The sequence below is a fragment of the Myodes glareolus genome, chromosome 12, assembly GCF_982192425.1.
Source record: "Myodes glareolus chromosome 12, mMyoGla1.1, whole genome shotgun sequence".
NCBI classification, from domain to species: domain Eukaryota; kingdom Metazoa; phylum Chordata; class Mammalia; order Rodentia; family Cricetidae; genus Myodes; species Myodes glareolus.
Window position 1 is genome coordinate 24,563,489 of NC_142037.1, and position 24,063 is coordinate 24,587,551.

The following is a 24,063-nucleotide window of genomic DNA, read 5'->3' on the forward strand; positions in this document are numbered from 1 at the left end:
TTCCCTATCTCTGGAGGGATGAGATTTTTCATAAAGAAAAACTGCGGTTCATAAAACTTAGCAATGCAAATCTTATATGTTAATTCAAGTTACCTTTAATTAACTTGACAGATTAAGATTGGCAAGGAAAAAATAGAGATATTAGGATTGGAATAAGTAATGAACATACCCTTTGTTGAACTGTTACTTAGAGTTGCTTCATTTATCAGAATCATTGCTTGGACATATTCTGTTAAAATTTAAAAAAAAAGGAATAAGTACAATCACCATCACCTCTATTCAAGTTACCAGCTATAATACCAAACAATTTGCATTTAATCTTTATGACTCCCCTGAGAGAACCTTATGATCATCTGTAATAAAAAAAAAATTAGGCTGGGAGGTTAGCTATTTAGGTTAATAAACTAAAAGTCATAGAACTGTTTCAAACTTACATATATCTGACCCATGAAGGATTGAAAGTTTCTTTTATAAAATAAACAAAACAAAAAACAAAAATGAATAAACAGTGGAACTGTCACAGTCTGGAATGCCATTAGCATAGTATAGCAGAGATCCCATGCTGAGAGAAAAGGCTTCTGGCAGTGACAAGAGGTACCTGCTCCTTCCCAAAGAAACTTTTAACCTGCATCTTTGCTAAATCTATATGTTTTATGTAAACTTAATTTTTCACATACAATTTAATGTTCCTGAAGAATTAGAGAAACACATGAGCTTTCCCACTTATAAATAAAACTGTAAAAAAAAAATCCTCCCATTACCAGTTCATCTTCTGATTTTCTTTAAGATCAAGGGCGAGAGCATCAACAGCTGGGGACATCTTTGCTTTATGGCTATATTCTCGTGAGCTAGAGGAGGATCTTACATTTAGAGCCTAATGTTCTACAACCAACTAGAGTTGAAAACACACAGAAAAATCAAAAGCTAAAAGTTTGTTTTCATAAAACTAGTACAGAGAGTTCTGTTTGAAACAGGCAATATTTATGCTGTTGTATGCTGGCATAGGACCTAGGGCCTTACACATGCTGGCCACGCCTTCTACCATGAACAGACCACATGGACCAGCTGTCTAAATGATGGAGGATTTGGATTCTCCTATTTATGCTAAACTTATACGAAAAGCAGGTATTATCTATGCAACATCCTTCCCCTCCACTTCAAAGACATGAAGTATAAATAAAGGAGAAAAATGTGGCCTGATTTCAGCTACTAGGGAAGAGGTTAAAGGAGGGGGAGTGCTTACAAGGAGTTCTGGGCCACATATATAGCGTGAGCGTGAGCGTGTGTGTGTGTGTGTGTGTGTGTGTGTGTGTGCGTCTTCAATAGCTATCATGTACAGAAATCAAGTTTATCCTCTTTTCTGGGATATATGTGAAAAGCAGGTCTGTAGAAACAAAGCATACACAAAGTAGATAAAACTCAAATCAGGGTTTTAGAAAAGTAGTGTTATACTTTTTCGAGTATGTAACACTAGTAGGAAGGGTCAGAAGGTTTCATTTTGCATACCTTTATTTGTGGCAGACCCATCTTTTATCTTCTTTTTCAGAGACTGCAGCACATCTTGTGTTTTGTCAAACATAAAGTCCACTTTACCATCATCTTGTAGCTCCAACCAGAAAGTCCTTGCATCACCTAAAATAAAAGTGAGTAAGTTTAATAGAAACACATCAATTCTCTAAGGCATAAGTTACGGAAAAATCTACTTCATTTCTAAACAAAAATTAAGATTCACTTGGTCTATCACTTTTCTTGAGGAAAAAAAAGATTTTGGTCATATTTCCTTATGAAGAACTAGACACACAGAATATGAACCAAGTATCTTACCTATGGTGGTGCACGCCTTCAATGCCAGCACTCAGGAAGCAGAGGCAGGTTGATCTCTATGAGTTCCAGGACAGCCAGGTCTATAGAACAAGTTCCAGGACAGCTAAGGCTACACAGAGAGACACTTTCTCAAAAAAAAAAAAAAAAAAAAAAAACCAACAACAAAAACAGAAAGTGGTGCTGGGGATAGAACTCAGTTGGTAGAGAGTGTTTGCATCCCATGTATGAAACCCTGAATTTTATCTCCAGCACTACGTAAAATTGGTGGTACTACAGCCTATAATCCCCTTAGGAGGTAAAGGCAGGAATAAAAATTTCAAGGTCACTTGGCTACTTTGTGGAGTTCAAGGCCAGCATGGGTCTTACAAAACAGCTTATCTTAAAAAAAAAAATCAAAAACTTCAACGGCATTATTTCTTAACTGGAAACAAGAAGAATGACTCCAGGTTAGAATCATAGTAGGGCATATGTACAGATAATATTCATCCTTAACATTCCTAAGATACAACCTCCACTATGTGTAGAAGTAGATCATTTCAGAAAGAAACATCTCAGTGACTGTTGAAATAATAAAATGTCTAACAATAACTTTTTAAAAAGTCTTTCATAGGGGCTGGAGAGATAGCTTAGTGGTTAAGAGTACATACTGCTCATCCAGAGGGCCTGAGTTTGGTTCTGATGCCTCTGACCTCCAAAGATGCCTTCATTTAAGGCCACTCTGTCTCGATCTCTACCTCACTCTCTCACTATGTCTGTCTCTGTCTCTCACTAAGTCTCTCTATATCTGTCTCTCAATATGTCTCTCACTATGTCTCTGTCTCTCTCTATGTCTCTGTCTCTCCCACTCCCTCACTATATCTCTGTCACTCTCTCACTGTGTCTCGGTCTCTCACTATTTCTCTGTCTCTCACAAGTACACTTAAATATTTACAAAATAATTTTTAAAGTATTTTATATTAACTTTACCTGGTTTTTACAAGGGAATTTACATAAACTTTTCTGGAAGTTTTTCAAGTTGAAAACAAATGACACAAGTAACCAAAGTTAACAAAAACCAAATCTCATATTTACCTTACACTTAAATGTAACAGAAAACCCTAAAATGTCAAACACAGAAGCAGACAGACCTCTGAGTTCCAGGCTTGTCAAGGCTACACAGTAGAACTCTGTCTTCAACAACAACAAAATAAAATTACTTAACATTACTAGGATCTTAAGCAAAAAAGAAATATAATAATAGTCATCTGGAAAGGTTACTTGAGTAGTCACTGGGAACATTGATGTATTAATTTAGTTACATAAATCGTATTCTTAATAAAAATTGAGTCCTAAATGCACAAGTTTGACAATGGAGGCAGAATCTTCATAGGAAAGAGGCTGAGTGAGCCCTCTGATTTCCCAAAGCAGATCTCTGGTTAATTAGAACTACTGCCAAGTAGCCTCAAGAGGGGTGCTATTTCTCTGATACACACTCCACAAGATGAAGCCTACTTGTAATTCCCCATAGCATAGCTACAAGGTTTTTTAAGATTTGAAACAAAAAAAACTTGAGAGAGCAAAATGAATGGCAAGTGGTACTTACAGGCCAGGAAGGGGTGATGACATCAAGGGCCTAACAGAGTGAATACTTGTGAGCTATTGTTTATGGATAATTTACATTGGTATAGTTTTTGTATATTGATGCAAGTTCAAATTATATTTGTTACTTTTGTTTACATTATTTGCACACCTATACAAAGTTATTTTGTCAGATTATATATGTATGTTATTATCCCTGTTTAGGACATTTTGTATATTAATACAACTTTTAGGATATATTTTCATATTGCATTATATATTACTCCTACTTCTGATCGAGATACTTAGACATTGTTTACATTTTGAGGTCACTGTCCTCATTTGTTGCACATTTGTTTACAGATTATTTAATATTCTGACATGAAGTTTTAGTCTTTAAGTTATACAGGTACTAATTATTATAGGTCAATAGTTGTTCATGTTTGCTGTACAGTCAGATCAATTAAGTTCTTTAGATACATAGAGATTGTATTCTGTCTAGATAGGTAATCTCCCACCACTTCAAGGATCTGTGGAACTTAGGGTTTTGTTGACATGAGACACGACTGCTTCTGACAGCACCAATCTACTCCTGAGAGAATGTGGAGCACCAAAGACACTCCACTTGGAGCTTGTTTTCTTCTTGGCAAAACTGGCCTTTGGGCAAGGAACTGACAACGCCTCAACCACCGACAAGTTACATGATATCCAGAAATGGATAAACAGGACTGTCAAATCTTGCCAAGACAGGATAAGATGGTTTTGAAAAATTTCCTGCCTCAGAAAATGGTCTGTCAATTACCCTAGGCCATAGCCAAAATTCAAAATGATAGCTTCAATGTTGCAAAATGAGACTCTGGATGATTGCTCAGGTAACTAATTGTCTCTGTCATATATTGTTTGCTTTGGAAGCTACTTGATTGTACTTCCTGCCTGCTCAAGTAATATTATCTCCCTTCTCAGGCCTTTGACGGGGTTGAAGATTAGATAGTCGTAGTTACTGTCCTCTTATGACCTAGCCAAGCCATTTCCAATACAAGAGTCATGCTAACTTTACTTTTCTAGATAAGGCTACTCAGATCTAAGCATATTGTGTTGTGATTAGATAAGCCCCTTCCAGCACTTAGCAGCCAAGCATGCTGGCACACACCTGGGACCCCAGCACTGGGAAAACAGCTGAAGAAGGAGAAACACAACACCAAGGGCGACGTGGCTAGTCTGGGCTGCAAAGAAGAGATCACCCAAGAAGTGAGGAAAGACTTGACAACGGCCAAGGCAACCATATGGACAGGAACACTGTGCACTGAAGTAAGGTGAATTTGTAAGCACAGGAAAATAACCCATTTCTGACATTTGACATCCATAAGCGTGGACTTCTACACACAATGTATATATAGGCCACACACACCCCAAATGGGGGTAGGAAGGAAAAAGATATGGCTGAGAGTGAAAACGCTGAGAGTCCACAATTTAGAACAAACTGTCTACAAACATTTGGACATGACATAACAACACGCTCATGACCTACCATTTCTTTCTCCCATCTTTTGCTGTTACGTACATAAAATTCTTCAAAACTTAGTGAACCAAGAGAATCACTTTGATTGGAGAGTATACTGGAGTCCAGATGGAGTCTCTATGAACTCAAATAGAGTGTGTCGCTACGTCATTACCTAATATTCTTGGATACTTGAGTTTTCAAACAGAAGCTGTGCTTGAAAAGACTTTCAGAATGACTACGAGTTCAAGCAAGACAGGCACAGCATCTTCGTCAATGCCAAACTGTGCAGCTGCAGCAGGACCACTGACACTGTCTTTTCAAATATGAAAATTAATCCTATGCTCTGGTCCACAAATGCATGAAACATCCTGCAGAGAAAACAAAGAATGGTGGGTATTTACAAATAAATAAATAACAGGAGGAAAAAGATACTGCTACAACAATTCTATCTCTAAGAATAATACAAAGCATTATGAAAAGAATATACGTCAACTTGAAAATAAACTACCAAACACCAAAATTAGGAAAAGTACAGAAAAGAATCACCCATAATCCTGCTGTCCATGTTGAACATGTTAGTTAACCTTATACTGCATTACTAATCAACAAACTATTATTCTTCATACTTCATAAAACTTTACAAACTAGGAGTAATAATGGTATCTGCCTCATTTTATTGTTGTGAGAATAAAATTATCACACAGAATAGTATTTGACACAGGAGGAATTCAATGTTACAATTATTCTCAGAATAGAATTTTTAAAACAAAATTTAGATTTTAGTGTTTATGTTTTTTTCATGCTCACAATATCTATTCTTTCCCCATCATTAATATTCTTATATAACTATATGGCCACTTTATATGCTTTGGATAATAATTCATATAAAAAAGTTTTAATAAATTTTTAAAAATTATTAATTGGCAATATAAAGTTCTGTGTTAGTCACTTAAATTCTATTTTTTAAACTGTTATACATAATACCGGAACAAACATTTTAGGGTTTTTTTCTTCTGCATTTTTCTGATTGTTTCCTTAGGGTATATACCTAGTGGTGGAACTAATACAATTTTTTTGAATTATCCAAATGTCAGTAAATGCATGGTTAATTTTTCTGTCTTTTCTACATAACAAACCAGAGGAACGTGAGAAGACTTTAAAATTATATACAGTCATGTTTAAACTAAAAGAGAACTCTCAACAGATGCAGGCTGTGAGGCCTCTGCGAGAAAATGAAACAGGAAACAAGATATGAAGCAAAATCGGAACACAAAAGGATGATAGGAAGCCTCTGCACGAGGTGAGAGCACTGGAATAAATGAATACTATACCATGAAAATGAGAAGTAACAAGTCCACAAAACTGCGGGGGTTGTGCTTAAAGAGGGTTAAATATTTCTAAGGCAAATGTGAATGTATCTGGTATCCTCAAATGGCTGATGAGATGTACAATTCTGAAAATAACCAATGAAGTTTCATGGATCTAAAAGCATTTCTTCAAATAAACTGTTTAGGTGAAAACAACAAAGATTCATGGGAAAAGTCACTTAGTACTCTAGAAAATCACAGTTGGGAAGTTATGAGGAAAAATAAAGGAATGAACTGATAATGACTAAGAATTTCTCAAAAACAGGAAAACATAAGCCGCTGTCCAAGAGCCAAGTAGGATACACTTTTTCTGTTTTCTTTTGGAGACAGGCTGGCCTTGAATTGGCTATTACACCAAGGGTGGTTTTGAACTTCTGATCTTCCTGAGTCCTGGAATAACCTACACTGTGCCACCACACTGCATTTACAAAGCGCGCAGGATCCAAGCCAGGGCTATTACTTAGGTGAAAGCCTAGAACAGGCTTCGCAGACACCACCAATCACGATATGCTTCAGCATACCAAAAGAAGAAATGTTCTTAGAAACTCGAAGAAAAATCTGTTCATCAAAAAGGGGTGTGTATCGGACTGGTAATGAGACTCACCAGAAATGCAAAATGGTAAAAGATAAATATAAACCACGAACTGTACTCTAGCCAAGCAAACTTTCAATTGTAAATTAAGTCTACAGGTATCCAAGGACCCCTAAGAGATGCTGCCCAGCTGCCTTCCAGGGTGGTACCATCAGTAACTTGGCAAAGGGTTGGTGGAGACAGGAGGGCCAGTTGTTCAAGGTCAGCCTCCTCTAGAGTGGGCTCCCAGGTGGCAAACAATAACTGAAGCAGCAGCTCTCCCCAGGGAAGCGTGAAGACGACTGATTTACATTAGAAAAAAACAATAATTAACTGGCAAACTTTGCAAAACAGAAACGTTAAGAAAAAAAATTAAACCACAAACTCATCTTCCGGAGGTGGGGCTAACATTTCCCCGCCTGGGGAATTTTTGTTCGTCTTTCAGAGCAAGCTGGCCCTGAACTCTTAGGTGGACCCCTCGGTCTCTGCCTCCAGAGGGGTGGAATTAAAGGCGTAAGCCACCTCCACCAAGCTAGCAGTAAAATAGCAAAATTGGCTCTTTTCCGGTCTCGTAGAAAACACGTCCCCTTTTACTTAGATCTAAGTTTTCCTTTCACTTTTCAGGCTATGGGGGGGGGGGAGTAGGCGCTAAGCTAAGAAGGCTAAGATACCACTACCCCCTTGGTTCCTTGACAGGCATGCCATTTCCATCTGTCAGTCTGGGGTCGGGCAGGTTTTCCTTAACAGGCATGCCATTTACGTGTGCCAGTCAGGGGTCGGGCAGGTTTTAAGCTACTCTATGTGCTCCCATTTAATCCACACAACAGTAATAACGGGAAAACAGCACCTAGGGTAGAAAGCACGTCGGCTCGCCTCTGGCAGCCTAGCGCGGCTAAACGTAAATAAACTTCCCCACGCCCCAAGTTTCCTCACGCCTGAGAGCTGTCAATCATGGACTCTGTCCCATCTTTACTGGTCGCGGACTGTGGGTGGGAGCCCGTCGGTGGCTCCTACGACACCAATCGACTTCAGTCGGTAAGCAATTTCATCTATTTGGGGCGTGTGTCATCTTACCAGTGGAACGGACCTGGTTTTTAGTCAACCTCCGAGTCCGGCTCCGACGTTTCACGCTGCACTCGGCCGCCCACAGCCCGTTACAGCCGAGCTGCTCGGGAACCCGGCCGCCTCAGCTACCGGGACTGCGAGCCTCCCGCACGCGCAGGGACAGCCGGGCGAACCCGCAGCGCGCCCCGCACACCGTGACACCCTGAGACTCTCCACAAAAGACGTCCTTCCCTTCTGCCCGGGAGACGCGAGCCCACAGCGAGCTCCGCTGGTGCGTGGCGCCCGCCTTCCCCAGACGCTCATTGGCTACAGCTCCTGCCACTCAGTGTCTGGACGCCCCGCGCGCGTTCCGTGGCCCTGAGGCGCTGTTTAGAGAGCGCCGCTTCCTGATTGGTCAGCGCCGCTCTCGGCGGGTCTCGCGCTCTCCGCAGTCTAGAGAGCAGCCTCGCTGGAGTGGCGGTGGGGCTCTTCCCTCGGTAGGTGTGGGGCTGCCATCTTGTGTGTGGCTGACAGAGGGCCTGCTGCCCTGGAAGTGTGTGTAGCGGCTGGTTCTAGGAGACCCCGCGCGGGGACCCGACTGTCGGGAGTGATGGATGGGGAGACCTCCCTAGCAGGGGCTCTGCTCGGCCGCAACCTCCTCCCCGGGTTTGGGTGGCAGCGGCGAGCCCAAGCTTTGGCTTGCTGCTCTTTAAAGACGTTCATGCCTTAACCTTGATTCCGGACTTTCCGAGAGTTCTCTCGGCAGTGTTTGCGGCGGGAAGATTCCCGCCATCAATCGGTCCCTCTCCTGATTGAAGGAGGTTGACTGCGGGATTCAGAACAGAAAAGGAAGGGTGCCGGTGGATGTCTCAGCAATTGATCCCCGGGGCGATAGAGAACCCTTCTTTTTTTGTCAATTGCCAGGGACCGCCTGCTAAACTATTGCCCTTCTCAAAAGTTCGTGGTAGTAGCCCTTTAGACTATGGTCACATCCCTTGTTTTAAGTGGGCATCAGGTTGTAGGAGAGTACTTTTATTCGTAAGTGTACGGCCAACATTCTTTCAGTTGCTCAAAACGAAACAAAAACTATTGGTCTGCAGAAACGGGAAGTGAGGGGGGGGGTAATTTCACTTAATTTTTCGTTGTGAAACGAAACCTCACATATTCCAGATTCGATTCAAACTAGGTATGTAGCTCAGGCTGACCCTGAACTGATCCTTCTGCTGCCACTGCCCAAGTTACGGGTTCACAGGATCGCTTCACCGCAGAACCTGTCCTTGTTTCAAGTGCGTTGAAAATTTATTGTAAATTCCTTCTTACACATTTTTTAATTTTACAAACTATCATAGGAAAGCTTGCAAATAAATAAATAAAAATGTCACACCAGAATTAACCGAACTTCAACTCGGTACAACTCAATGAACTTCAATACAGCCAAAACTTGCTTTCAGAAACAGAGTAGAGAAGTTTCACCTTGAATTTACACATATTGAATATGTGATAGTGCCACAACCAAAACCAAAATATATCCTCGACGGAGTCGTAAATTTCTGGATCTGTCATTGTTATGCCTGGTGGTTTCATCGTAGAGGACTTTTTTCTTTCTTTTTTTTTTTTTTTTTTTTTTTTTTTTTTTTTTTTTAAGGAGAATGAGTTTTCAGTGGTCCTGGGAGCAGGACACTACCCTTTACTCTTCCGATTCTTCTGCTTTTGGAAAAAAAATTGACTACCCCTTGTGAAGTAGAAAGCAGTTGTATCTTGGAAGAAGCTGCCAGATCTGAAAATCTAGCCAGTGGGGAATATTTTGTGATTAACTTTCGCAGCTCTGATAGACTGAGAAGCTGAGACTTTCCTTTGTTGTCCTTGTTGCTTTATTTTCTTAAAGGATAGAGCATCCTTTCCCAGTCATCCTTTAACTCTGTGTTCACAATCTCATCTGTTCTGTTAGGTAAACTAGCTTTTTAATGCAAGTGAGAGTGATATGTCAATTTTTTGCTTAAGCACTAAAAACACATTTCAGATAGTCTTGACAGATCTTAACACGAACTTACTTCTTGCCTCGTGTTTTCTGTATTATCCTGATCATTGATGTGGGGAGTCTTCTGTGTGGTCAGATTTAAAATCAAATTAACCCTTTGTTACACTTAATAACCTGACTACAGCTGCAGTTCCTGTAACGACTTTCCTTTTGTCTTTCTGCTCTTTCTCCTTCACTAAATTCAACATTTTATCCTTGGGTGTGACAGTGCAGGTCTCAGTCCCCAGGGTGACTGGGATAGGCAGGTCTCAGTATTGAGTCTTGTGTAGTCTTTGTAGTGAGACCCTGTCTTAGTAAAACAATTTATATGCCACTGTATTCATGACAAGTCCTATAGTCCTTATAGCTTGGAATTTAATTAAGATAAAGTTTGGCTACTATGATAAAGATACTAAAAAGTAAATGTGGTCTTAGAGAATGAACTTTTCCACGTAGAAGAATACTAGCTATGCAGGTGCCCATGCTGCACACAGCTGTCAGAGACCCACACTCCCACCCTTCTGACGCTCTGACCAAGTGGCTCCCCTTTATGAACCGATGTGACTGTTTCGTGTCCTGTTTATACATATCACGTTCCTAATGGAATGATAAAATCTAATTTTGTTAGAGGACAAGTATTTGCAATGCTAATAGCTGAATTTTGTGCCTTCATTTATTTCAAGTAATTTTTACATGGTCACACACATTCATGTAATAATTTTATCCCTTTTGGTACCATTTATGATGGTTCTCTGAGGCTAGGTGGATAGACTTTGTCCCCCTCAAATATCATATGTATGGTACCTTATTTATCTGTGGACATAAAACTTCCTTTGCTTTTCATTTGTGTTTGCAGCAGTGGTTCCCAATACTAACAAGTACATTCCTTTGGAAGTAATTGCTGCTGTTACTTGATCCAGCCAGGTCTGGCTGCTCCGCACTGCTCCTCAGTGATTCAGGAAAAGATTTGGAAAGACAGATATCAAAGAAGATGGGAAACTGCCACCAGCAAAGACCACTTAGAGAAGAGTTTGGGTACAAAGAGCTTTTCCAGAGGGATAAGGGAGAAGCAAGGGTCAGGAAGTCTTCATGATGAGTAGGGTCTCTATCACCCAGAGCCTGGGTTTTGTTTTCTCTTCTACTGGATTAGCCTTGAGGCAACAATCAACTCTTGTAGTTTTTCAGGTTAAAAAAAACACATGATTTCTGAGCCAGTTTAAGATGAGTTATTTTTAGTTAGAGAATAAAATTAGCAAATCTGTGATCTATTGTTGTGTGATCTTTTACTCTTTTGGCTTTTTGAGGGGCCCGCCACCCAGCTCCAAAGTAAATCACACAAGACAGTGTGTTCTTAGTTTTGAATGCTGGGCTTTAGCTTGGCTTGTTGGTAGCCAACTTTTCTTAAATTAACCCATCTACCTTTTGCCTCGGGGCTTTTATCTTCTGTATACCTTTCTTTACTTCTTTCTTCGTGGCTTGCTGGGTAGTCGGGTGGCTGGGCACTAATGTCTTCCTCTCCTTGTTCTCTTATTCGCTCCTCCTTCTCGTTCTCCCTCCTCTGAGAGTTCCTGTGTTTATACTCTCAGCCTGGCAACCCCGCCTATCCTTGCTTCTGCCTCACTATTGGCCATTCAGCTCTTTATTAAACCATCGGGTGTTTTAGGCAGGCAGAGAATCACAGCTTCACAGAGTTAAACAAATGCAGTGGCAACAAAAGTCACACACCTGAAAAGAATATTCCCCAACAATCTATACTTTGATACCATCCAAAGATAGATACCCTGAGTTCTCTAAATCTAGAGAAAAGCAAGTTTTAAGATGCTGGCCTTGGAGCCTGAGTGATGGATGGCTCAGTGCATTGAGGTACCTGCTACCAAGCTTGAGAACTTGAGTTCAGTTCCAGAACACATATGGTAGAAGTAGAGTTCTCACAAGTTGCCTTCTGAACTGCACAGGCACAGACACACACAGTAAATGGTTTTTGTTGTTGTTGTTGTTTTTAAGGACCTTAGTTGTAAAAAGAACAAACTGTTTGGACTTCTTTAAAAAAAAAGAAAAGATGTCTGTCTGCAGATAGTTCCTTTGCCCAGGAATAGCTAACCTTGCAGTTAATCACTAAGCTACTAGTAGCAAGCCAGGCATGTTTTCTCATGCCTGAAATGCCGGGCTGAGGCCTAAGAATCATGAGGTCTAGACCAACCTGGGACTAGACAATATAACACAGTAGAAAGCTTATGTTCCTGAAGCAAGACTTAACAATTTGAGACTATTAGGAGCTCCAGCTGGCTAGTGGGAGACTGATCAGAATCTTGCTATGTAGCCCAGGTTGACAACTTCCTGAGTGTTGGCATTATCAATGCGTATCACCATCAGGGATTGTTTGCTCTTTTTGTGTTTGAGACTGTGAATTGTTTACTTGTTTTATTTTATTTTATTTTTATTTTTTTTAAATATATGTTTATTTATTATGTATACAGTGTTCTGCCTGAATGTGTGCCTGCATGCTAGAAGAGGGCACCAGATCTCATTAAAGATGGTTATGAGCCACCATGTGGTTGCTGGGAATTGAACTCAGGACCTCTGGTAAAGCAGGCAGTGCTCTTAACCTCTGAGCCATCTCTCCAGCCCTACTTGTTTTATTTTTGAGAGTGGGTCGTACTGTAGGCCAGACTAGGTTGGGACTTGAGAGTGTCTCTGCCTGACACATGCTGGGATTAGGGCCTAACCTAACAAATCAGACAGAATTAGTCAGGTTTTTGCTTTGTTTAAAACGAAAACAACTAAAACAAGCGAAGCAGGAGAGCTTATATATCTTTGGGCTATTGTGCCAGGCCCAGCTCTGGAGAGCGTAGACAGGGTTCCTTCAGTTAAGAAAGTTAAGTTAGTGAAGCTAGCTGGGATTCCTTGAGAGGAAATACCTCTTACTAAAAGTAGTGAATATTCTGTGTGATAAATATCTGCTCATTTATAGTATGTCTGAAAGCTTCGGTGGAGAGGCATGATAAAGACTTTCTCAGGCATTCCAGTTAGGTGTCCAAATTGAGGCCCAGGCAAGCTATTGTTTGTAACTTGATGGTGCAGTATCTTGTGGCAGACTTAACTGAGTTTATGGTTGACAGCATTGTTCTGCAGTGTCAAAACGTAGGATCCACTGGTGCAGAAAGTCTGTCTTCTCATAGTCTTGTTTTTTTCTTGCAAGTAAGTAACAGTGACAAAATCAGATAGAAAAGAACACACAAGGACGAGGAAAAACAACTTCTTTAAAAGAAAACAAGAACTTGTCAAAATGAAGGACATATGGAATCAGTGAAATTATTCTTTAAAATTTCTAGATAAATACCTCCGGGATATAAGAAAATAAAAGTCCTTAGTAACTGGTTCGAGTGGGTTTGCATCATTTTTTCAGGAAGCATCAACCAGGAAGTCTGTCTTGACCTTTTCTAGGAGAGTCTTGAAGAAATTAAATTCAAGTTTTATGCTCTCCTATAGCTTTATCCTTGTTAAAAAAAAAAAAAAAAAGAAAAGAAAAAGAAAATGGAGCTACCAGAATGGTCTGCACATTGTACATTGTGGCATGATCATCATGGTGGGTTGAGTCGCGACTTTTTGAAAGGGTTTTTGGGGGTAGCTGTTTTATTTCTAATGAAAAGTGGGTATCTGGAGAAACAGCTTGTGAGGATGAAAAGGGCATTGCACAGCAAGGACTAGACCGCTGTTCTAATGTACAGCACACCCTTGGGCTGGGTGAGTGCGTCTGCCGCTGCTGCTACAGCCGTCAGCTCCTGGGGAAGCACATCTGCACATAGAAAGCTCAGCCGGCATTTGGCACTGACAGTTCTTGGTTCTTGTTTACATTTCTGCTGTTACAGGAGAGAGACTGGTATCTTACATCAGGCTTAACCTGCATTTCTCTTAATGATGTTCTCTGATGAAGAGATGAAAACCTGTATTTGTTTCTCTGTAGGTATTTATAGCAATTTTGTTTGTCACCACCGCCAAAACTGGAAACAACTCGGGTCATTTGGGCAATACGGTTTCAAAAGCTCCAACTCATGCGTAAAACTAACACAAGAGCCCTCTTTTAATCCGGAAAATATGTAAATATATAACAAATTATAAGGAAAAATAAAAGTTCAGACATTAGATTATGTTATGAAGAGATACTGTAGAAATGTGGCCTCAAAGGAGATAAAAATGGTAATTTTTAGTATTTCAGCTTAAAGAAATTGTAGTGATGGTGAAATCTTTTGTTCTTTAATTTGTATGTTTTGTAGCCGAGGCTGGCTGAACTTGATCCTTCTGTGTCCATAATGCTAGAGGTGCAGGTGTGAGCCACTGTGCCTCGTTTAAATGAAATCTTCCAAAGAAACATGTAAACCAGAAAGAAAGGGATCTCAGAAGGAACATAGCTACACCATACGAGAATAACAAATGAGGGCTTATAGAACTCAGGGAAATCTTGAGAAAAGAAGGCATTTTTAGTGCCAAATTAGAAGATGATAAATATGCACCACAGATGGCACAGTAAGAGAAAAGGAAATACGAACTCAAAAGAGGGCAGAAGCCGGCAAGGATAGTGCAGACCTTTAACTCCAGAGCCTGGGAGGCAGAGGCAGGTGGATCCTCTGAGTTCCAAGCAAGTCAGGGACTACATTCTTAAAAGAAAAGACAGGACAGGCGGCCAAATAAAGGGTTTCTCTCATGTAAAGTGAAGTTCAGTGGTGGCTGTATAACATTGTATACTCAGTGCCAGTAGATTGAAAGGTTAAAAGTGGTTTAAATGGTAAACCTTGTGCTCATGTTTTCATAATGAAACCTGTAAAGCAGAGCATTGGACTACAATAACTGTCAGAGCCACAGTTCCTGAGCGTTTAACACTAAAGGCTGGCTATGTTGAAAGGCACCCCAAAATATGGAACTCAGCCCAGAACACTTAACACTGAGATGTAGTCGTAAAATGGTTGGATTTTAAAACTGGACCTTTTTTCAGTTATGGACCAAAAAAAAAAAAAAAAGTGACTTGGAAAAAATGTCGGGAAATCTATTTTAGAGGAAATAAAAACTCTAGACGTGCCTGAGCTGAATATGAGATAAGTAGCATGTCTTAGGAAGATGGATTCAAGTTATTCTGATTGATGAGGTCTTTTCTGGAAGGAATTGCATGAAGTTTATAGACGCAGTCATCAATCAATTTAAATTATTTTATTCTCTGCTAATTCATTACAAATACAATGTAACGTGGTTAGATCATATCCATTCCCACTACCTTCTCCAACTCATCCCAGACTCCATCCCCTTCCAACATCGTAGGTCTGTTCCCCACCAAGTCCTTTAACTACTGCCCGTACACCTATGGGTATAGGTTGCCATCCCCTGGCGTATGGGCAGATTGCCCTGGGCCGTACCCCTGAGGAAGACCTCCTCTTTCTTTCCCAGCTTCTGTCTACTGTCCTCATGCACCTCTCCCCTTTCCATGCCGGATTGCTCATCGGCTGGAACTTGTGCCCACAGCCACAGCTGCTCTGAGTTCGAGAACAGTGGCATCACCATGTCCCGAAGACAGCACCAGACTGCCAACCCTTCCTGAGTGTTCCCTGAGTCGTGAGGGAGGGCACTAAGGGGTGTGGTGCGGAGGTCCTATTCAGACCTGAGCATAGACATTTATTCTTTGCACTTGACCACTTTTCAGTCTTTGCACTAACTTCTGTCCACTATGTAAAGAAGCAATAATGGGTGAGAGTTGCACTGGTCTATGGGTATAAAGATAAATATGTAGAAGGCAGTTTGATGCCATGTTCCTTAAGCAAAATAATAGTGGTAGGGCTTATGACCTCCCCCGCCATGGGTTCTTGCCTAGTTTTAAAGTATCAGACTTTGTTGTTGGTTAACTCTATAGCATTTGTGCCTCTATCGCACCAATGGACACACCTTCCAGGCTAGATGTTATAGCTCACAGGTCCACAAGTGGGTAAGATTTGATGACTGGGCAGCCTACATGGCACCTTCTAGCACATGTAAGCTAGCCACCAGGAAAGAAGATTGGGGGTGATTGCCTGATGAACCAACTGTCATCAGATAGTTGAAACTTCTAGGGCTACAGAGATAGCTCAATTGGAAAGTGCTTGCCTTGTAAGCAAGCACCAAGATAGGAATTCAGTCCCCAGAACTCTAGTAAAAATCTGGATTTGGTAACTCAGGCTTGTAATCCCACTAAGGAGGCAGATATGGTAGGTTCCTGGGGGCCCCCTTGCCAACAACCTAGCCTACTCATACCCCAAAAGAGGAAAAACAAAGGGTGTGAAGATGAATTTTTGAACTAAGAAAATACATCTTTTAAAATGAAACTAAACTCTGAGGTACGTAAGGGGAAATGATCACGCTAAGGCACACTGAACAAGTCATGAAGACAGCCAAAAATCAGAAAAGAAAATGGGACTAGAAAGATACACAGGTGTGTGCGCACACAGCAAAGAGACAGATGTGTATTATGCTAAGGATTGAACCCAGGGCCTTATATTTTAGGTATGTGTTCTCCTCCAAAGTCGCATCATGAATGTCTATGAGTTGATTAAGATACAAGATGAAAGATTTAAGTTTCTGAGAAGAAAAAAAATAGTACAGCTGATATTTAAACTTCTGTCCTTGGAAGCATCCTTTAAATAGAGAAGACTCAAGTGTTCACACTGAAAAGGCCTTCAGACTAGAGGTGTCATTGGTACAGTGGTGACCCAGCATGACCAACCATGCAGTTGTAGGCAGTGCCGCCCCTTCCCCCATTTTAAAAGAGATCCTTTGTGTTAGGAGCATTGACCCATAGTGGTCAGCTTCAAGTTATAGATTAGTGAAACTTTCAAGACAGTGAAGAAAATTTCCCTTGAGTTTCCAACAAGAAAAGAGGCTAGCAGCTGACTTCTCATAGCAACACTGAGCAAAATAGCTGGGGCACAGCCTGGCTAAAGTGTGAAAGTATAAGCCAGGGTTTTTATAACCATGACTCACTGTCGGGGAAATCAGGATAAATCCCAATGTGTTGAAAAAAAGTATTGACATGGTGAAAAATGCAAGCAAAGATAAATGACAAAATGAGGTAAATGTTTGAAGCTAGTGTAAATTAAAACCAGTTTCTGAAAATCTAGGCAAATCATGGGCAGAAGATTTGAAGAGACCTCACAGGAAGAGAAGTCATATGATAGCTGGATAAAAGAGGTCCCTGCTTCAGTCACAAAGAAGTTCAAATTAAAGCCGTGCTGAATGAAGAGCCAGAACTGTTGAGGGAGGGCTAGGAAGATGGCTTCACTGGTAATGTGCTTGCTCTGCAAGCGTTAGGACCTAGGTTTAGATCCCAGCAACCACGTAGAAGCCAGAAAGAGCAGCCTGTTTCTGCAGCTCTAGGACCAGCTGGTGGAAAAGTAGGCACATGGGTACATTGCTTGTACATGTGGATACATTAACAAAGTATCTGGGAAGGAATCCTGCCGAATCCAGGGAAATCACATGCATGTATCCTTTAGCACAGGCATTAAACTTTTAGCAATCTCTTCTAGAAACACTAAGAAAATACACTCTCACAGTTTTGTATGGTTGGTCACTGAGCACTGCTGGTATTAGACAGGGTGCCCTGGTCTACAGAGCCAGTAAAATGAACATACATTTTTTAAAAAGATTCATTCAAGTGACTTACATGTTAGCAGGTGGGTAGTCCAAAAATGGCTATCTGTATGCTGGAGAGGCTAAGAATCCAGTAGGTATTTGATCTATGGAATTGGATGCCTCTGTCCTAATTTGGTGCTCAAGACTTTGAAGTTTCTTGGAGGATCTCTGGATTTCAGTTTTGGAAGGCCAAAGGAGCAGGAGTCTGAGCTCTGAAACATGGTGGCACTAGCAGCAACAGCAGCAGCAACAGCAGCAGCAGCAGACATACTCACTAGCAAGAAACAAGCAGTCTGGCCACAACACCATTTTCTCTGGTCCCTATATTTGGGCCAATTATGGGAAGGTGCACTCATTCTGAAGGATAGTTTTTTTTCCCTCACCTAGTCCTTTCTAGAAACTCTCACAGAACTGTCTTGAATCGTGTCTCTTAATTGACTCAGTATCTCACCAAATTGACATTTAATATTAACCATCACACGTAATTAAAAAATCAGAAACATTTCAAGTGCCTGTTAATAGGAGATTGACTGGATATTCTGTAGTGTAGTGCAGCCAAACAGTAAATAAAAGGACAGTTTCTAGGCCGCTGGTGCCCACCCGCTTTCTCTGAAGAAACAATATATAGAATCCCCTAAAGACTGGAGAAGATGCCAGTCGTTAAAGAGAGCTTTCTCTTAAGATAACTTGCTTATATTTTGACCTCAGAATCATTACTATTTACACATTCAGCCACAACATTAAATAAAATGATAGAATGAAAGAAAAAAACTTGAAAACTAAAAGATTTTTTACACTTTGGGATCATCAACACAAAACAAAAGGAACTTTCTTAGAGAGGTATATGCATTTACTAGGTGTATTTTGTGTTGCTCAATATTGATAATCATTCAAAGCAAGTTCATCAAGTCTATGACTTAAGAAAATTTACACTGGAAAGGCATTTTGTACAGACTGAATTAAATCAAAAGTACTTAGAAGAGCACTAAACATAATCGTCCCCCGAGTCAGATGTCTTCTCACACGTTTGCAGCCCCAGCACTGGCGAGGTGGTGGCAGGCGAAGGGAGACCTTGTGGCCATCCTGGGTTACAGATCAAGAACCTGTTGAGACAGAGGGAAGGGCCGGGGAGAAGGTTAGGGGGCAGAGAGGACATGACCAATTATACTGCAGTTTTATGTTATGCTGGCATTTATTTTTTCATTTTGTTGTGTCATGTGATCTATACATTGCCACCTAGGATTCTTTTTATGGGTCCAAAGAGTTTTCAAGTAATATGATTCAGTTTATACAAATATTAAGTGGAAGATTTGAGATTAAACACAGATCCATGAGACTCTCAGGCCTAAATTACTTCTATTTATTATTATACATTATTGCAGGATAAACATCCACTTTGAAGAAGAAAGAACACTAGGAGCTAAGAGTCAGTTTAAACCTGCTTGGAAAATGAAGATGCGGACTCCAGATTGGTGGTTTCTATGTTCTTCATGCAAGAGTAGTGTACTAAAGGAGAGAAGTGTAAGTTTTCCTAATTTCTGATGGGGGATTTTCTTAGCGAGGGTTACTATTGCTGTAATAAAACACCATGACCAACACAACATGGGAAAGAGAAGGTTTATTTGGCTTATTTGGTTTATTCATCATTGAAAGAAGTTAGAACAGCACCTCAAGCAAGGCAGGAATCTCGAGGCAGGACCTGATACAGAGGCCATGGATGAGTACTGCTTACTGGCTTGCTCTCATGGCTTGTTCAGTCTGCTTTCTTATAGAACCAGGACCACCAGCCCAGGGATGGCCCTCACTCACAGTGGGCTCGGCCTTCCCCCTGCAGTCACTAATTTAGAAAATGTCCTCTAGCTAGGTCTTATGGAGGCATTTTCTCAACTGAGGTTTTCTCCTTTCCACTGACCCTGTATGTCAAGTTGACCTAAAACTAGCCAGCACAGTGATGCATACACAACTGTTATTGACGTAGAGATAAATATTACAATGTCCCAAATGGCTGAGTAAAACGGTTTGGATTAAAAGTATGGCGAAGTTGAAAAGAACAAGACTTGGTTGTCATGTAGACTCATCATGTATAGTGTTTATCACACATGCGCCTGACAACCTGAGCTTGATCACTGGAATCCACAAAAACATGGAGAGAACCAACTTCATAATTGTCCTCTGAACTTCATATACACACCCTGAACACAAGCACGCACGCACACACACAAATGTTAACGTTGAAAAATAAAAGAGCAAACCGTTTTAAAGCCCAGATGTTCTTTGTGACGAATCAAAGTTGTGAGGGTTTTGTTTTGTTTTTTTTCCTTTTTTTGTTTGTTTTTTGCTGTGAAATAATAGAGCTAAAGTTTACCAGTCTGTGATAAGAGGAAAATAGTCTTACATCAGCCAACGTTCTCCACATCTTTTGTAGAAGACAAGAGATCAGCTGAAATGTGTTATTGTTCAGGTGCTGGTCCCAGAGTTCCCCTCCCCATGCTGACCCTTCATGGGAACTCGCTTCCTTGATGATAAAGCACTTTTTAACTTTAGCTACCTATTGGAATAGTTAAGTAGGAACTTTTTTGTTTTGTTTTGATTTCTCTGTATTTGATTATGCTAGAGAATGTAATTTGTAATTATCTATAACTGAAAAGTATGGGAAACAGTATTAGGTTTGCTATAATGTTTTCTATATGGTTTACAGAATTAACTCTGAGCGTTTTCTGGTTGTCAGAACTGTGCTGACCAGTGACTGGAAGCTGCAAGCCTTGGAAGACATTTGCAGAAGACACAAGTTTTCTGAGGTGAGATAATAAAAGCCCAAGATCTGGATTATCATTTCTCCTGACTATTTGCTAACTATATTGAACATTAAGAATTTAGCAAGAATGAATATACTATTCCAAACGGAAATTTTACAAAACCATTTTAGAAATAATAGAATTCCATTTGCTGTAGTGTGCAGTCAAGAGTTGGACCTCCCCCCTCTACCAAACAAGCAAATGCTCTTTAAAATAAATGGATGGGCATGTAAAAATAAAAACTTTTGGAGGTAGAACCAAAATCCATGTGTTTTATAAGGTAAATTGGGTGCTGGAGTCACTGGATACTTTGAGGATATCCTCAGAGTGCCAACAGAAAGTGTTCTCTCACCAGCAAAGACTATCCCAAGGGATGGCCTGAAAGGAGTTGTCTTCCTGATGTTGGGTTCAGGTGCTGGTGGAGATTACAGAGATCTGAGTTTCCCTCCCCAAACTGGCCCTTCGTATTCCCTTTGGCTTCCTTGATGATACGGAATTTTTTTAAATTCAGCTACCTATTGGAGTAGTTGGGTAGGGGATCAGCACTGACAGTTCATACAAGAGTTAGTTAAACTTTGTCTTTGACTGTCTCTTCCTCCATCCAGTTTTGGCGTGACTCACTTGTCTGTTGCCTTTTCTTCACTCACAGTTACTTCCTTTCCTCCACATGGCCCTTTCAGGACATTTTCCCTTTACTGTAACACCAGAACACTTCAGCACTTTTCTGTTGGCATAAATCTTCTGTACGTGATGGCTGGGTCCTAGAGAAAAACAGCTTGTTTCCTGCAGTAAAGTAGGAAGGATGCTCAGAGGCCATCTGCTGAGGCTTCAGGCCTACGTGTAGGTAAGAACTCTGCTAATAAGCCCTGGCCATGAGCTTTTACTTTCTTGAACTTTAGAGCTTCAATTTGTAATATTTTCACAGTTCTAAAACTCTACAAATGGAGATGTTTAATCAAAACTGGATATAGTTCTGTAATCTCTTAGATACGAGGTAGAAACAATCACAAATTCTCTGTGGATTGACATTTGCGCCCATAAGATAATTATAGTTAAGACTCTTACACAGAATGTTAGAAGAAAATCACAGAATGTAAGAGCGAAAATCAAGGTACTATGATCAGGACTCAGCAGAAACAACAAAAAACTAGCATCTTTAAGATTTCAGCTGTTAGAAATATCCAGTACATAAGTATTTTTATGTAGCACAAATTCTAATTGGTCTTAATAATAAAAACCTGGAATCAGATATTGGGGTGAAAGCTGAAAGATCAGAGAAGCAGAGCAGCCAGCCACTAGTTCTTACCTCTACGAACTCCTTAGATCAAAGGGGATATTCTGTTTCTACAAGTCCTCAGACTGAATGCTGTTTCTACAAAACCTCAGATTGAATGCTGTGAGCTCCTTTCTTCTCCTGCCTTATATTCCTCACTCTGCCCAGCCGTATCCCTTCCTATCTCCACCTGCCTATTGCTGGGATGTTACTCACAAGTACTCGGGTTAAAGGTGTGAGCCACCACTACCAGGCTCTGATTCTCTTTTAGACTGGATCAATTTTGTGTAGCCCAGGGTGGCCTTGAACTCACAGAGACCTGCCTGCCTGTGCAGAGTGCCGGGATTAAAGGTGTGTGCCACCACTGCCTGACCACTGTGGCTAACTAATGACTGGCTCTGCGCTCTGATCTTCAGGCAAGCTTTATTTGTTAAAGCTTTACCACTCAGTGAATCTGCTATGGCCTTGATCCTACACTTTCCAGCCCTCAGAACCATGGTGGAAATATCTGTGTTCCATCTTAGCAGCTTAAGCAGATCAAGACAGATGCTGTCAGAACAAAAGAGTTTATTTTATTTTATGTATATGCATGTTTTGTTTATGTGTATATCTGTGCACCACATGCATGTAATGCTTGCAGGGACCAGAAGAGGGCTTAAGTTTCCCAAAAACTGGAATTGCAGAGGTTTATGAGCTGCCATGTGGGTGCTACAAATTGAAATGTGTCCTCTGGAAGAGCAGTCAGTGTTCTTAACCACTGAACCATCTCTCCTGCCTCAGAACAAATAGCTTTTGAAGTAGATATAACTTTGAGTAACTGATGTGTAGTTAGTGGGTTTTGCAGATCCACTTGAATGAAAGCATGAAGTCCCGGTTTTAAGGAAACTGTAGATTCATGCCCTTTGATGAGGTCGCCAATTAGGACTCAGAAGAAACTCAGGGGAATCTAATTAAAAGCGAGGAAAGAGGATCATTATAGCACTGTCACCATAGTTATGAACAAACTAGAAAAGGTATGTTATGAACTGGGTGATGTGGATGAGCAAATTACCACCCATAGAGTTAAAGGTGTTGCCTAATTTATTCTTGCTCCTTACAGTAAATGGTTAGAGAAGTATGTAAAGAAAAGTCTACTGGGTAGGGTGGTGAATGCCTGTAACCCAGCACTCAGAAGGAGGAGGCAAAAAATTGCTGCAAGTTCAAGATCACCCTGTCCCATCTAGTGAGTACTAGGATAGCCAGGACTACAATCGTTAGAATCAGACTCAAAAACAAGCAAAGGGATCAGTAAACATGAAGAATATGGCTCAGTAAATGACATAAAATTTAAGAAGTAGCTGTTTTCATGGTTGGAAATTTTGCTTAGTAGTAGAGTGCTTTCCCAGCATGCCTGTTTCTGGGTTCCATATCCAACAGAGGTGTGGTAGGGAGAAGCTGGTTCCAGTCCAAGGTGCTGTCATGAAAATAAGTTCTGAGGATATGCTGAGAGTCCTGTCGTAAAATCCTGTGTTGATAAGAAAGGTGCTGCCCCGGAGGACTTTCCAGTCAGATGTATTTTCAGATTCCCTTGCGTTTCTTTCGAGCCCTACTGCCTTAATGGCTAATAGCGCTACTGGCGAATTCATTTAGTAAATAATAGGACTTCTCAGAATCTCGGGGGATGATCCTCATCTCTACTGTTTCATCAGAATGCCAAGATTAATGCTGAAAAAAAAAACCTGAGACTCCTAAGAGACCTATAAAGTTTTAAGAAAACCATGTTTTGAAGATTCATGCCACCTTGAACTTAAGTGCTGCACAGAGTACAAAATGCAAAGATACCTCTCCTCACAGGCTTATATAAGTGGGAAGAGCCAGTAAGGCAGTTCAACATGTGCTAACATTCATGGAAAAGAATGACTCAAAGAGTTGAGTCATGAAGATGGTGAGTTTATCTATGAGGAACTATTTCTGGTAGAGTCTTAACAAGGAGCTTATAGCCGTTACCTAATGTGGGATTCCCCTCTATATGGGAATATGTTTTATTGCCATTGGTTAATGAATAAACCTGCTTCCACCTATATAGCAGGGAAGAATATAGCCAGGCAAGAACAGATAGATAGATAGATAGATAGATAGATAGATAGATAGATAGATAGATAGATAGATAGATGAGAGAGAGAGAGAGAGAGAGAGAGAGAGAGAGAGAGAGAGAGAGATAGGTGAAGTCAAAGAGTTGCCATGTAGCTGCTGAAGGAGAAGGACACGCCGGAACCTTACAGACCTTACTGGTAGGTCACAACCTCATGGCGATACACAGATTGATAGAAATGGATTAAATTAAGATATAAGAGCTAGCTAGGAATATGCTAGAGTCATTGACCAAGCTATATTGGAATTAATATAGTTTCTGTGTGTTTATTCAGGTCTGGGCAGCTGGGAAACAAACGAGCAGTCACCTACTTCAGTTGTCTGCCTACTTCAA

At 40.7% G+C, this 24,063-nt stretch overlaps 2 protein-coding genes across 5 annotated transcripts in view; one reads left to right on the forward strand and one right to left on the reverse strand.

The window, feature by feature from the left end:
- Setdb2 (SET domain bifurcated histone lysine methyltransferase 2) overlaps positions 1–8,089 on the reverse strand; it is a 61,315-nt gene extending 53,226 nt beyond the window's left edge. Inside the window, exons 1-4 of one of the 2 annotated variants that reach the window (XM_085698602.2) lie at positions 7,895–8,089; positions 4,910–5,250; positions 1,507–1,632; positions 170–229 (exon numbers count right to left, since the gene is read on the reverse strand). In XM_085698602.2, the coding sequence (XP_085554728.2) occupies positions 170–229; positions 1,507–1,632; positions 4,910–4,925 (202 nt within the window). In that variant the 5' untranslated portion in view covers positions 4,926–5,250; positions 7,895–8,089. The remainder of the gene's footprint in view (positions 1–169; positions 230–1,506; positions 1,633–4,909; positions 5,251–7,894) is intronic. The other variant, XM_048448112.3, reaches the window with a different exon arrangement.
- A 131-nt stretch (positions 8,090–8,220) lies between these two features.
- Positions 8,221–24,063, forward strand: part of Cab39l (calcium binding protein 39 like) — a 105,433-nt gene continuing 89,590 nt past the window's right edge. Inside the window, exons 1-3 of one of the 3 annotated variants that reach the window (XM_048448199.3) lie at positions 8,221–8,361; positions 18,914–19,052; positions 20,230–20,329. The gene's annotated coding sequence lies outside the window, so the exon portion shown is untranslated. Of the gene's footprint in view, positions 8,362–18,913; positions 19,053–20,229; positions 20,330–21,061; positions 21,171–24,063 lie in introns of those variants that run through there. The other 2 variants (XM_048448190.3, XM_085698611.2) reach the window with 2 other exon arrangements.